The sequence below is a fragment of the Schistocerca cancellata genome, chromosome 1 (assembly GCF_023864275.1).
Source record: "Schistocerca cancellata isolate TAMUIC-IGC-003103 chromosome 1, iqSchCanc2.1, whole genome shotgun sequence".
Classification (NCBI taxonomy): Eukaryota; Metazoa; Arthropoda; class Insecta; order Orthoptera; family Acrididae; genus Schistocerca; species Schistocerca cancellata.
Genome location: NC_064626.1, coordinates 1188601905 through 1188615993, shown reverse-complemented (window position 1 = coordinate 1188615993; position 14089 = coordinate 1188601905). Strand labels below are relative to the sequence as shown.

The following is a 14089-nucleotide window of genomic DNA, read 5'->3' as shown; positions in this document are numbered from 1 at the left end:
TGGGGTCCACAGAAGCATTGGTTTGCTTGTGCGGTCAGTCCATGGATTCCAATGCTGAAAAATGGTTGGTGCTGCGCACCAGCATGACAGAGGCCTGCCGGGCTAAGGTACCACATGGCGACACCATTGAAGAGGATCTTCGAGTTGGCGGAGGAGAAGACCGTTTGCCTTTGGTGGATTTCTTCAAGCCTTCCTGGTTAGAGGAAGACTCAGGTGTTGTTTGGCTAGAGGGATGGAGGAAGTCTTCATGGGAGTACTTCTTCTGTCCTTTCCTGCCGAGTGGTTGTGTAGCTGGTGGCTTCGCCCCTTGACGCGAGAGTCTGACGCTTTGTTGCACAGTGGGACAGTGATGCTACTTGATACTGGGCGATTTCACAACCTCAGAGCTGAATTTGAGGTTGCATGTCTGTGTGGCCATGTCCGTCATAGAGCGAGGGTAGCAAGAAGAGAACTACAGGTGCCAGACGGGAGAACACAGGGTTTGCGACTAGCCAGTTACAGCTACTGGGTAAGGCACTGTTTCCTTTACCCAAATCTCTTGGACAGCCCACTCATCAAGATACACAGGAAAATCCCAGGAGGAGGAGGCATGGCCGCCATTGCAGTTGATACAGGGGGGAGGAGGAAGAGGAGGAGGAGGACAGTCACCCTCGTGTGCATCCCTACCACAGTTACACATTTAGCTGGGTGTTGACAAGACATTCTAGAGTGTGTGAAATGATGACACTGGTAGTAGTGCATCGGGTTCGGAATGTATAGCCCGACTGTGATAATTTGATAGCCTGCTTTGGTCTTGGACGGCAGCACCACTTTATCAAAGGAGAGAAAGAGAGTGCGGGTGGGCACTCAGGAGGAATCTACATTTTTCATTATACGATGGGTGGCAAAGACACCCTGATCAGAGAGGTAAGAGTGGATTTCGGCCTTGGTTAGACCTTTGAGCAGCCTGGTGTAAATTACACCAAGGGAAGAATTCAAAGTTCTAGGGGTATCAACATGAACAGGGTAGCCGTAGAGTAGTGAGGCAGCAAGCAGTTGTTGTGCTTGAGAATTAGAAGCAGTCTCCAAAAGCAAAGTGCCATTCCATAAACGGCAGCAGGATTTCACAGGGCCGGCCGGTGTGGCCGTGCGGTTAAAGGCGCTTCAATCTGGAACCGCGTGACCGCTCCGGTCGCAGGTTCAAATCCTGCCTCGGGCATGGATGTGTGTGATATCCTTAGGTTAAACAAATACTAACAAAGAGATAGAGGGGCTGGCCAGTACTTACCTCAGCTCAGTACAGCCGATAGATACACATAAAACAGAACCAAAAATTTACATTCCTAGCTTTCGGAACAAATGTTCCTTCATCAGGGAGGAGAGAGGGGAAAGAAAGGGAAGAAGGGAAAGGAGATTCAGTTACTCACAACCCAGGCTATGAAGCAACAGGGAAAGGAAAATAGGTAGGGTAGCAAGGATGGAGGCATGGTTGTCCTTTCCCTGTTGCTTCATAGCCTGGGTTGTGAGTAACTGAATCTCCTTTCCCTTCTTCCCTTTCTTTCCCCTCTCTCCTCCCTGATGAAGGAACATTTGTTCCGAAAGCTAGGAATGTAAATTTTTGGTTCTGTTTTATGTGTATCTATCGGCTGTACTGAGCTGAGGTAAGTACTGGCCAGCCCCTCTATCTCTTTGTTAGTATTTGTTTCACATCTTTATATGAGATTTTCCATTAATCATTTATATCCTTAGGTTAGTTAGGTTTAATTAGTTCTAAGTTCTAGGTGACTGATGACCTCAGAAGTTAAGTCGCATAGTGCTCAGAGCCATTTGAACCATTTGATTTCACAGGGCTGGGAATTGCATCTACACCTTTCTGAATAATAAACGGATTTACCATGGCGGAGGAATGACCGTCTTCAGTACGTGAGACCACGAGGAACTATGGTGCAGCGGGCAGGGTCTTTGAATCATTTGCCTCATTACATTTACATTTTGTAAACATTGATTGGGAAGATGATTGACTCATTGTGAGAAAATCCCACATGATTGCCAGCATCTCCGATGGTGCGCTCCTTCCAACTGGAGCGTCCCTTCACAAGGGGCGCACCCGCATTAAGTGACTGTTCACACCTCATGTCACACTTTCCGAACATCTGACAGAGGGACCAATTGGCAATTTGGGAAGGTTGCAGCTCAGGCAATCACCCCTCCCTGGGGTTGGCCTGTACCAGGGGATAAGTGCCAACCCTACATGTCGATCCGGGGCTGGGCATTATGCATTGCCCAGTCACCTGTTACGCATCAGACACTTGGGCGGCCTTCAGGAGCACACAGGGAGGAAGAAGAAAAAGAAGAACCTCAAACACAGAAATTGAGGAATGAGAGGAGAAGGGAAATGAAGAAAGGAAAAAGGGAGCAGAAAACAAAGGTGAGACTGTTCTTACTTCAGCAACAGACAATGCAAAACATTCCCAATAACACCCTAGACATGTTCCCCAAGGGAGGGGAAATAGAATAGCAAGAGGATAGACATGCAACATGGAAGGGAAAAAATGCTGCAAAGGCTGGGGCCCCATGGTAGCCAAGCACGAACCCACCAAAGAGTGGCGGCCCGCCTGGGGGGATATTTTATGATAGCAACTTGAAATTACTACATCATTGATATAAAGCATGTATCTCTGACTGAGAGATACTATGTTCAGTCAAAGGGTCCCAGGTCTTCGCAGAGGACTTGGATCACTGCTGTCATGTAGATTAACAACTCGTATTCAGACTCAACAGGAGTGAAATACACCTCATGCTTCATGTAACCTCAAAATAGTAGTGAACAGGATTCATGTCTACAACAGGCCTGTTTCTTACTACCCAGGGCAAATCAGAATGCCTGTCAATATGATATTATACATTACCAACTGAAATGTGGAACTACTAAAGAACCTCTGATGATATACATCTTACCTTCTGTTTTTAAGGTTTCTGTTAACTATAAGGCAAAGATTATTTGGCTCACTTGCAAGTTACATTCAGTGAATGTTAAATTTACGTATATTAAATGAATATGGCACATAATAGCTGCAGACCCACTACGATATGGTTGAACTGACTCATAAGCTACCATTCTGAACCCTGATCCATTCTTGAACAGAACCAAATGAAAACTTAATTTCTTATGCAATAAAAGGTTCTTTTTATCATCCTACAAAAGGAGACAATGGCAATATGTTTTTATTTATTTATTCTCAGTCAGTGGACTCTAGCTGATAATTATCAACTCAGAGTATTGGCTGTCTCTCACAATATATCAATGTTCCAGTAAAATAATGTACAGTAAAGAAAACATGATTACATATTTTCTGTTACAATATAATTAATTTGGTTTCAGTCATACTATATATATATGGTTGATTGGATACATATGTCCCACTAAAGTAATATGCAGTTTTTAGCATTGGGATGTCTTTATCTCATATCTGTCTAGTGCTACCATGTAGTGAGATGCTTTTGGAACTTGGAGAAAAATACTATGAACCATGAGACGGACATGTAAAAGGCTATGAGAGATCAAATGGGGTGGCATGTGTTTATAGTGTGTCTGTTTCATAAAAACATATCAAATCATCATCTTATGAATTCATCATAGACATTGTTTTGAAACATTACCACACACCTCAGTAATTTTGATGGTTTGTACATAATTTGTATGTAGTGGGACATATATGCACCAGAAAATTTTATAGAATGTAGAAAAAATGGTGCAGGGGTATGTCAAAGCCATTTTTAATGTTATGTTGAAAACTTGTTTCTGATATTTCACGTTTTTTCATTGTCACGAGAATAAATGCATTTTGGTACTCATTTGTTATATTTTTTCCGTAACTGCCATCCTGATAAAACAATTCTAAAGTTAAAAATTTAACTCTGAAAATCCTAGGTTCACATGAAAACATGGATCTAATTATCTTCGCTTAAAATTTTTTGGTAGTGAAAGTATGTTATTGATCATGAAAGGAAGACGAGTTGTGACCTGATAATTTTAAAGTAAATGCTAAATAAATTTTAGCCATGGAAGAGTTAATTGATTTTGGTAGCTTGTTAAAAAGCCTTTCATTTCCTTCATCAGCAGCAGTGAGATGTACGGCCAAAATACCACCCAGTCAAACTTGTAGAAAAGCTTTTTTACACCTTGTCTTCATATGCCTAATAACGAGTTTGTCTCTCAGTAAGTCACATGCCGACCCTTCTCACACAAGTTTGGCATAGCAACAACCAATTGTAGTCAATGTTCATGGAATTCAATGCTGACAAAAGCAAAATTGCAGCAAAATCCTGCAAACCAACGAAGACAGTCTTTTCTGAAAGTGATTGACTGACAAATAATGAAAGGATGATTCGAGGCATTGTTGAGTTATGCCTTTCCAAAAACCATGCAACAAAACCCTCATGTGAATTTAAGTTTTTTTAACAATGATCACTGTAAAGAAATTTTTCTACCAGTTAATAAGCTATCACTGTTTGAAGAATAACAAACAATGAACTCCAAAATGGTTGTAATGTAACATCTTGATAGCGCTATCTGGTCATAGATTCCAAAAACTTGAAGGCCAAGCCTTGCAGTGTGTTTGGAAATCCTTTCCTTGTCTAGAAGCATCTCAAGTTGCATTGCAGTTCTTGTTTTTTCCCATTAGCTTCTCTGCGAAGTGTTATGAGGCTATCCATATGCCATCTATTATTTACCAGTAACTCCGCCACCCCAGGCTTCTTTACAGAATCAAACTCCCATACACAAAATGTCTTCAAATGCCCAATTACTTTACAAATGGTTTAATGTGTTTCACATTAAGCATGTAAGCATAAAAAACTTTGGGAAAGGTTTGAAATAATGTTTAAAGTTTGCTGGAAGTCACTAGGCACACTCATTATCAAACACGGCATGAGTATATTCTGGATAATTTACACCCCGTTTTCAGCAAAAGCTATTTCTTTGGACATCTCAGTGTTTACAATGTCATCCGTCCTAAATTGTGTGTCATAAAATGGCATAATTTCGCAGGTACAGTCCATGTTATGCGTGGATACTGTGCAAAATGTCTTGCAAATAGAATTAGTAATAAAGAAGTAATAAATTAAAATGTTGTGCCTAATGCTGAAGTTTTACTGCATTGACAGTGAAAATATACTAAATGATAAACTTTTCTGCTTTCATTACCTAGTCACAGGTGTCTGTGAGGAAAGGTCTGAAATTATGTGTACAGCTTGTTGATCATCACAAAGTGCTCTCATTCTCAAATAGCTGATGAATATAGTCTTGGTAATTTGTGCACCATGAGTTCTGCTGCCTCAAGGCATGTACACAGTTTATAACTTTAATACCAGTTTTATTGTTTTAAACCATTCATATAAGATTTTACCTCTTAATGAGTGGATTATGACAGCATTTAAAATTTTTAAATTCAATCAATAATTACATGAAATATTGAAAATCAAATTTTTGATGTCCCTGCAAACTTTTAGATAGGCAGCTTGCAACTGGATCAGAGCTCCATTTTAGCTCCTAATAGTATACTGCCCACAAAAACCAAGTTGACACTCCGCACAGTGGCTGATGGAAGCCACAGTGAAGGCGTTTTCAAGTTACCGTCAGTCCCATCAGCCATGCAGAGTAGTACTCTATGAACAGCTGTCAACTTGGTTTGTGCAGATGGTAGATGTTTTTGGCTACAGACAGAGAGGTGGCACAATGGTAAAGACACTCTGGACTCACATCCACAAGAAGGGTAGTTAAAATCCTTGTCTGGCCACACAGATTAATGTTTTCCTTGATTTCCTTAAATCACTTAAGGCTATCACTGGATGTTTCCTTTCAAAATAAGTCTGAATGTTTCCACATACTAAAAGAATTTGTAACTTTATTTATATTAATTTACAAATTTTTTAGCCAACTTTCATAAAGTGTTATGAAAACTATGGATCTTGAAATTGACAACGATTTCTTCAATGTTGCAACCTGTGATTAACACAAGATAATTTCCAGGTATTGTGTGAAGGTTAGCCAATATGCATGAAATTGGGACCTGACTGGCTGCAGAATAGACCCTACCTGCTTCCAACACATTCATAACAGAGCTACATCTAAGTCCATATCCTGCAGAGTGCAGCACTGCACTGTGAAGCACCTGCAGTGGATATTCCCATTGTACCACAGATGAAGCTTGGGAAAAATGACTGATTAAGCATCTTGGTGTTCACTTTAATAACTCTAATCTTGTCTTCAAGATCCTTGTGGGAGCAACACATGGGATGCTGAGATGTAATGTTTTCTTTGATCCACCACTTGAAGCTGGTTACTGAAGCTTTGTATGTAGACCTTCATGGGAAGTTTGTGGCTATATTCAAGTGTATGCTATTTCAGTTTACTCACAATTTCCATAATCTTTCCCCTGGATTAAACAAACCTCTCACATGTAGTGTATTCCATATTTCTGTAAATTCAATGTCCTCTGTTAATTCTGGTTGGTATAGGCTGGATAAATTTGAGCAATATTCTATGATAGATAACTCAAGTGTTTTGTAAGCATCTTAATATTTGTGGATTGATTCTATTTCCCTAATATTCATGGTGACTGCATTTCCGTTTTCTGTAATATTTTACCAAACAATCAATGTCTACATTTTGCTTTACCTACATAATTTTTCTAATCCATATCCCTACAAACTAACATGCACAGGTGTTTGCATGTGGTGATAGATTCCAGACGTGACTAATTGATGTTTTAGTCATAGGATACATTTTGAGAAGAGCAAAATTCACGTTTTTGAACATTTAAGCAAGTTAATAGTTTTTGTACCAATTTGAAATCTTCTTCAGATTTGACTGCAGCTTTTTTTTTCAGACAGTACTTCATTATAGATAACTGCATCATCAGTGAAGTAATTGTGGTTACTATTAACACTGTCTGAACTGCAAGGTCATTAATACACAACATGAACTGCAACGGTCCCCACACACATCTCTAGTGCATACATCAAGTTACTTCTACATCTGTTGATGACTCTTTATCTAAGATAACATGCTGTGTACTTGATACCAAAAAATCCTCAACCCAGACACAAATTTAGCTTGATACCCTATGTGATCATAGTTTCGGTAATAAGCGTAGGTGAAGTACAGAGTCAAATGGTTTTAGGAACTGTAAACTACTGTCTTGATCCATAGCTTTGAGGATATCATGTGAGAAAAGTGCAGGTTGTATATCACATCATTGATATTTTAGGAATCTGTCATTCTGTTCAGTACACCTCATTACATTTGATCTAAGAATGTATTTTAAATTCTACAACAAATAGAAATCGAGGATATTGGATGGTTGTTTTGTAGATCACTTTGCTGCTTGTATTATAGATAGCTGTGACCTGTACTTTCTTCCAACCAATGGGCCCAATTTTTTTGTGCGACACATCTGTGGCGTGTTATAATTAGAAGAGGAACTGACTTAGTCACAAATTCACTATAGAATGTAATAGGTATTACAGTGGATCTTGAAACTTTCTTTTATTTGAATGATTTTGGCTGTTTCTTATTGCTAATGAAACTAATATCTATTTCACTCATCTTTGAGTATAAGCCTTAAAGTGGCACAATACTCCTGGATTTTCCTCTGTAAAGGAAAATTTGAAAATTCAATTCACTATTTCCAATTTCACTCTGCTACTCTTAATATCAATTCCTGCCTCATCCATGAGTGTCTGCACACTAACATATACACAGAATTTCTTTGGGTTTTGTGAGAGATTTACTGCTAACATGCTACTACAGTAATTGTTTAAGGTTTTGCACACAGCTCTTAGGACAGCGAAAAGCATTTCTTGTAGCACCTCTAAATCTATTGTCATATGTTAAGTTTTACACCTATTATGCAGTAGCCTCTGTTTCTTTAGAAGTTTGTTAACAGTGACTGTATACCAAGGGGAGTACCTCACATCATGATCTTTGAGTCCACTGTACGCCCAGAAAACCACAGGAAGTTTAGTAAAGCAAGACAGAAAGGGAAAGGTCCTCTGCTAAAGACAAAGGTAATTCCTCACACTCAGTAACTTGAATAGCCATAATACAGATCAGTGGTCGTAACTGTACTGCAAAGTGAAATTCCATTGATTGTGGGTGTGCACTTTGAATCTGTATTGTGTAAATTATAACACTGTCAAAGTTATAAAAGTTTGTTGCTATTATAGTTTGTAAAACACCAGCATGACCTTTGTATTTTTCTAATTTTTGTACGAATTATTTTCATATGTTAAGATTCTGTGAACTGCAGTCTCTTAGAAGTTATGCCAAAGCAATGAAGAAAGCACTGGTGTAGACAAATAAGAATTATTTTATTAAAACATTTTACAAATTTTATTGTCCCATTAATTAATATTAAAATTCTAGGGATTTGTAGCACATAAAATTATGGTTGAGAGTAAGCAGTATTTGTGTTGGAGGGGAAAGGGACAGCATATGTGGACACGAATAATCTACACTGAGGTGACAAAAGTAAAGCAATAGTGAAACAGACATACACTGATGGCTGTAGTGTCACATATGTAAGGTATAAATGAGCAGTGCATTGGCAGAGCTGTCATTCGTATTTAGGCGGTTCATGTGAAAACTGTCTAATCTGATTATGGATGCATGACGGGAATTGACAGACTTTGAACACAGAATGGTAGTTGAAGCAACACACCTGGGCCATTCCATTTCAGAAATTGTTGGGGAATTATGTTCTGAGGGCCAGAGTGTCAAGAACGTGCCGAGAATATCAAATTTCAAGCATTACCTCGCACCATGGACAACTGGCAGGTGATGGACTTCACTTAATGACCAAGAACAGCGGCATTTCTGTAGAGTTGACAGTGCTAACAGACAACAGGCAAGCAACACTGCATGAAATAACCACAGAAATCAATGTGGGTCATACGACAAACATATCCATTAGCACAGTGCAGCAAAATTTGGCATTAATGAGCTACGGCAGCAGATGACTGGCATGTCACTTTGCTAACCTAATCTAACCTAACCTAACCTGCACCACCTCTCCTGCATTCGTGACCATATCGGTTGGATCCTAGATGACTGGAAAACTGTGGTTTGGTCAGATGAGTACTGATTTCAGTTGGTAAGAGCTGATTGTAGCATTTGAGTGAGGGTCAGGTCTCACGAAGCCATGGACCCTAGTTGACAACAAGGCACTGTGCAAGCTCGTGGTGGCTCCATAATTGTGTGGGCTGTGTTTACATTGAATAAACTAGGTTGTCTGGTCCAACTGAACTGATCCTTAACTGGGAAGGTGTTACGTTTAGCTACCTGGAGACCATTTTCAGCCATTCATGGATTTTGTGCTTCCAGACAATGGTGGAATTTCTATGGATGAAAATGTGCCATGCGGTGGACTAAAATTGTTCAGAATTGAATTGAAGAACATTCTGGTCAGTTTGAGTGAACGACATGGCCACCCACATTGCTTGACATGAATCCCATCAAACATTCATGGGAAACAATTGAGAGGTAAGTTTGTGCATAAAATCCTGCACCTACAACACTTAATTGCAATTATGGGTGGCTATAGAGGCAGCATGGCTGAGTACTTCTGCAGGGGACTTCCAACGACTTGTTGAATCCATGCCACATTGAGTTGCTGCACTATGCCAGGCAAAAGGAGGTCTGACACAATATTAGGATGTATCCCATGACTTTCGTCACCTCAGTATAGATGACAGATGTCTGTCCCCTCTGTGCTTCCCCTCTCAAACAAAAAATGTTGAGATGCAATTGATAAAAGATATTTTTAAAACTCCCCCCCCTGACCTTTCCTCCCTCCCCCCTCCCCCTTCCTCCCTCCATTATGGAACGGAAGTCTGAAACTATGCCCTGGGCATGCAACCTTTCCTCTTGAATAGTGCCAAGGGAGCATCCGAGCTAAATGTTCCTGTCTGATGAATGGATCACTGTATGTTCCTCTTGTTCTCTGTTTCAGTACAAGCAAAAAATTGAAATGCTGAATCTATGACAGTATTTCAGATTTTTGTTGTATTTAAGCAGAGAATGGTTCCAATCTCCAGTACAAACATGAATAAATGTGGCTTTTTTTGACATAGATATGGGATATGGAATTAAAATTCAGGGTGAAAGGATATCAATGATAAGATTTGCTGATGATGTTATGTCAGTAAAAGTGAGGAAGTACCACAGGACATCAATGGAATGAACAGTGTAATGAGTACACACTGTGGATTGAGAGTAAATCCAAGGAAGACAAAAGTAATGAGTAATAGCAGAAATGTAATTGGCAATAAGCGTAATATCAAAATTGGAGATCATGAAGTAAACAAAATGAAGTAATTTGTTGCCTTGGCAACAAAATAACTGATGATGGATGTAGCAAGGACATGAAAAGCAAACTATCACAGGCAAAGGGGACATTCCTGGCCAAAAGAAATCTTCTAGTAACAAACATCAGCCTTAATTTGAGGAAGAAGTTTCTGAGGACGCAGAGCAGCGGAGTATCGAATGGAAGATATTAATGGAGTGTAAGAAAACTGATAAAGAAGAGAATTGAAGTGTGTGGAATGTGGTGCTGTATACAGAAGTGTATTAAATATTATTTGGAATGATAACATAAGAAATGCAGGGGTCCTCTGCAGAATCAGCAGAAACGAAACACATGGAAAACAGTAACAAGATGAAGGTACAGAACAATAGGAATAACCTGTGTAACACTTGAGGCAGCTACAGAGGGTAAAAGCCCTAGGGGAAGACAGAGACTGAAATTCATCCAGCAAATAACTGAGGACATTAGGTGCAAGTGCTACTCTGAGATGTGCAAATTGGCGCAGGAGAGGAATTTGTGGCAAACCAAATCAGACCAGTCACAAGATTGATGATGCATAAAAGAAATTGAAATGTAGGTTGCTATTGTTCAGGCAACAGTGTTGAACTGCTGCTGCAATACTCACCCCGTTGATGTGTGGCATCTCCAGAGCTGCAGGAACGTACGTTGTCCCTGGAGAACACCGCGTACAGGAGCGCTTCAGGGCTGGACGTTGCCGTGACCCGTGGCAACGGACTGCGAACCGCAGCTCCTCCGCCATTTCCGAGCACAGGGATTGCTAGAACAGAGCAGAAGAAAATATGAGTAGGAGAAATCCAGCTCAGTACTGACATGCTACATAAAACTCCTAATGTGAATGGTTACATTACAATTATTCAGTTTGTTTTCAGATTGTTTGCTGTTGTTACTGGCAGCACAAATCTGTGTAAGGGTCACAGATATCAGTAGTGCTAATGGCAACAGTAATGTGATTGGGTAATGTGCTAATATTTCTACAGTAGATGATAGGTTGAACAGTGTCAATAATCACTTACCACAATGATAAAATTGTGGCACACAAGCTGCATTTTGCTGAACATGTGATTATTTGTCTATAATATCTTTAAAGTTTGGCCCCTCTTCAGGAGTTGTCAAGAAAATTGTTCCTAATGCACAAAAACTATTCCCTTTTTTTAATAAAATAATGAAGTGTGTATTATGTCTTCTATGCACAATGTTGCCTACATGGGAGATGTAGGTAACAGAAGAAAAAGAAGCCAATTATGTCAATATAGTTGTCTAAAATACTACTAATCCTAACTGTATTTAATTAACGTTAATTTAATCTACAAAACAGCTGTACTGGTGTCAAACATTGGAACATTGATATGTTATTGAGAAAGTAGTGCCTCAGTCTTTAAGTCTGTATCACAGCAATAAATGGAATTAAGTAGTGTACAGAAGTTCTTTACCAGAAGGAGGGATAAAATAGCAGAACATCAGCCATGGCACCTAGAGATGACTTTGCACTGGAGGGAGTAGTAACTCGAAGAAAGTTTGGGGGCAGCTAATGACTGTAATACTAGCAATGCCTGTTTCATTTTATCTAGCAGACAGTGACAAAACAGACATAATCAAATCAAGAAACCACACCAGTCCTGGGTACTATTTGTATTAACAGCTATTTCAGTATTAGACAGTGACATTTTGATTTTTCGTGTAGCACAACTTTTGACAAACTTTGATTAGGTATGGTAATAGATTCCTTTGCACGAAGGAAAGCACACGGTGTAAAGTTGTAGGAAGATTAGAGAGAGAAACAGGAGAAAATGCTGGGACCTAAAGATTGAAGAAATCAGTACTGTCTTGCTTGTTTCTTATCTTTACTGGCTTCATGTTTCCTATATTTCATTTTATGTCACGCAAAAGAGAAAGTTATTAGTTAATAGGCAATAAAAAGTGCAAATTTTCTGAAGAGTTCTTACTCTTCCAGTCACAAATAATATCACCCAGTATCAATCCTGAGGTTTTTTGTAAGGGGACTGGGACATCAAATCGGTCGACTGGGAGCAGAAGAGGCAACACAGCGCATTTTGATTTCCACTGTCCTCTATACAGGTTTGATGGCCTCCATTAGAAAATATACTTTCGAATTCTACAAATCAAAGTACAGTGACGTTCGATAGTTTTTGCTGTGTGAAGAAGCGTGGCACTGCTCTTTGGCACATTTAAGACCAAATAACGCATCTTACATTTCCTCGAATGTATATGTTTTATATATAAACCTCTTCAGAAAGATGTGCGATACAAAATGAACATCTTTGAAAAATTTATTTTTTTTTTTAAATTTTTTATGTCCTATCTCAAAAGCTCGAGTGGGACCGGGGTTGCAGTGTGGGGTGGGGGGAGGGGGGTGGAGCGTGGCGCCACTATCATGGAGGACTTGGCCGACAGAGCCAACAATAATAGTACGGGATTAAGCCCATCTCACTGACGGAAAATTTGAAACTGAAAGAGGATATTGGCGAGATGATTTCATATCAAAGGAAACCATTTTTAGCAGCCGTAGCGGAAGCGCTTTTTGAAAACTGAATAATGCTTTCAACCCGAAAATTTAGTTTGCCTGAACCTGAAAGTTTAAAATCGGTTTTTACTGCTAGTTCTGCCTTATGGTAGTGACATATATAACAGCCATTTAACACTGAGGGTAGTTGGCTGGTATTCCATTATCATATTTCTTTGACAAAGAAACATGATCCAATATTCGTCAAATTTCCTTGACAAATATCTTTGACGTGCTACAAAAATGAGGCATATTTTTCGTCAAATTTCCCCGTTTGCGGGCAACAACTTGTTTATGAGCTGCAGTTGCTTATACCACAAATGCGCTGTTTGTGCACTTGGAAGAAAAGCGGCGGAAAAGGGGGAAATATACTTGGGTGAATCCATGGGTATTAAGGCGAGACGATAAAAGTATTATGCAAAATTTGTTGCGAGATTTGCAAGTTAAGGGCATCAAGTTTTATATAAATTACCGGTACTGATGAATGGATGAGAGTGCACTTCATTATTCGTTCAGTAAAGTGGCTTCTCATTTTACAAAACAGAATACTCACTTGAGAAATGCTAAACGTCCAGAAGACAGACTTACAGTAACACTGCGATTTCTTGATGCAGGAGAGAGCTGCTCTAGTTACAATACGGCACTCAAATACCACAGTGCACATTAACCAAAAGAATTCCAGAAACGTGTGAAGTGATTTATAAACTACTGAACGGGGAATATCTGAAGGTAAATAAATATTCAGTACACTATATGGGCAATAAGAACTATTTTCAGAATGAGATTTTCACTCTGCAGCGGAGTGTGCGCTGATATGAAACTTCCTGGCAGATTAAAACTGTGTGCCCGACCGAGACTCGAACTCGGGACCTTTGCCTTTCGCGGGCAAGCGCTCTACCATCTGAGGTACCGAAGCACGACTCACGCCCGGTACTCACAGCTTTAATTCTGCCAGTACCTCGTCTCCTACCTTCCAAACTTTACAGAAGCTCTCCTGCGAACCTTGCAGAACTAGCACTCCTGAAAGAAAGGATATTGCGGAGACATGGCTTAGCCACAGCCTGGGGGATGTTTCCAGAATGAGATTTTCACTCTGCAGCTATTTTTATTTTAGAATTTATCTCCAACACAAAACGAATAAGAAGTACGAAACAGATGAAGTGCTGTTTAACTTGTGGCATCCATGCACAAAGTATAATGG

General features: G+C 39.7%; 1 protein-coding gene across 1 annotated transcript in view; it reads right to left on the bottom strand.

Moving 5' to 3' along the window:
• The window catches only part of LOC126141399 (glutamate receptor ionotropic, kainate 2), a 1424310-nt gene that overhangs the window by 7525 nt on the left and 1402696 nt on the right, over positions 1 to 14089 (bottom strand). Inside the window, exon 16 of the mRNA XM_049915245.1 lies at positions 10972 to 11124. Within this exon, the coding sequence (XP_049771202.1) occupies positions 10972 to 11124 (153 nt within the window). The remainder of the gene's footprint in view (positions 1 to 10971; positions 11125 to 14089) is intronic.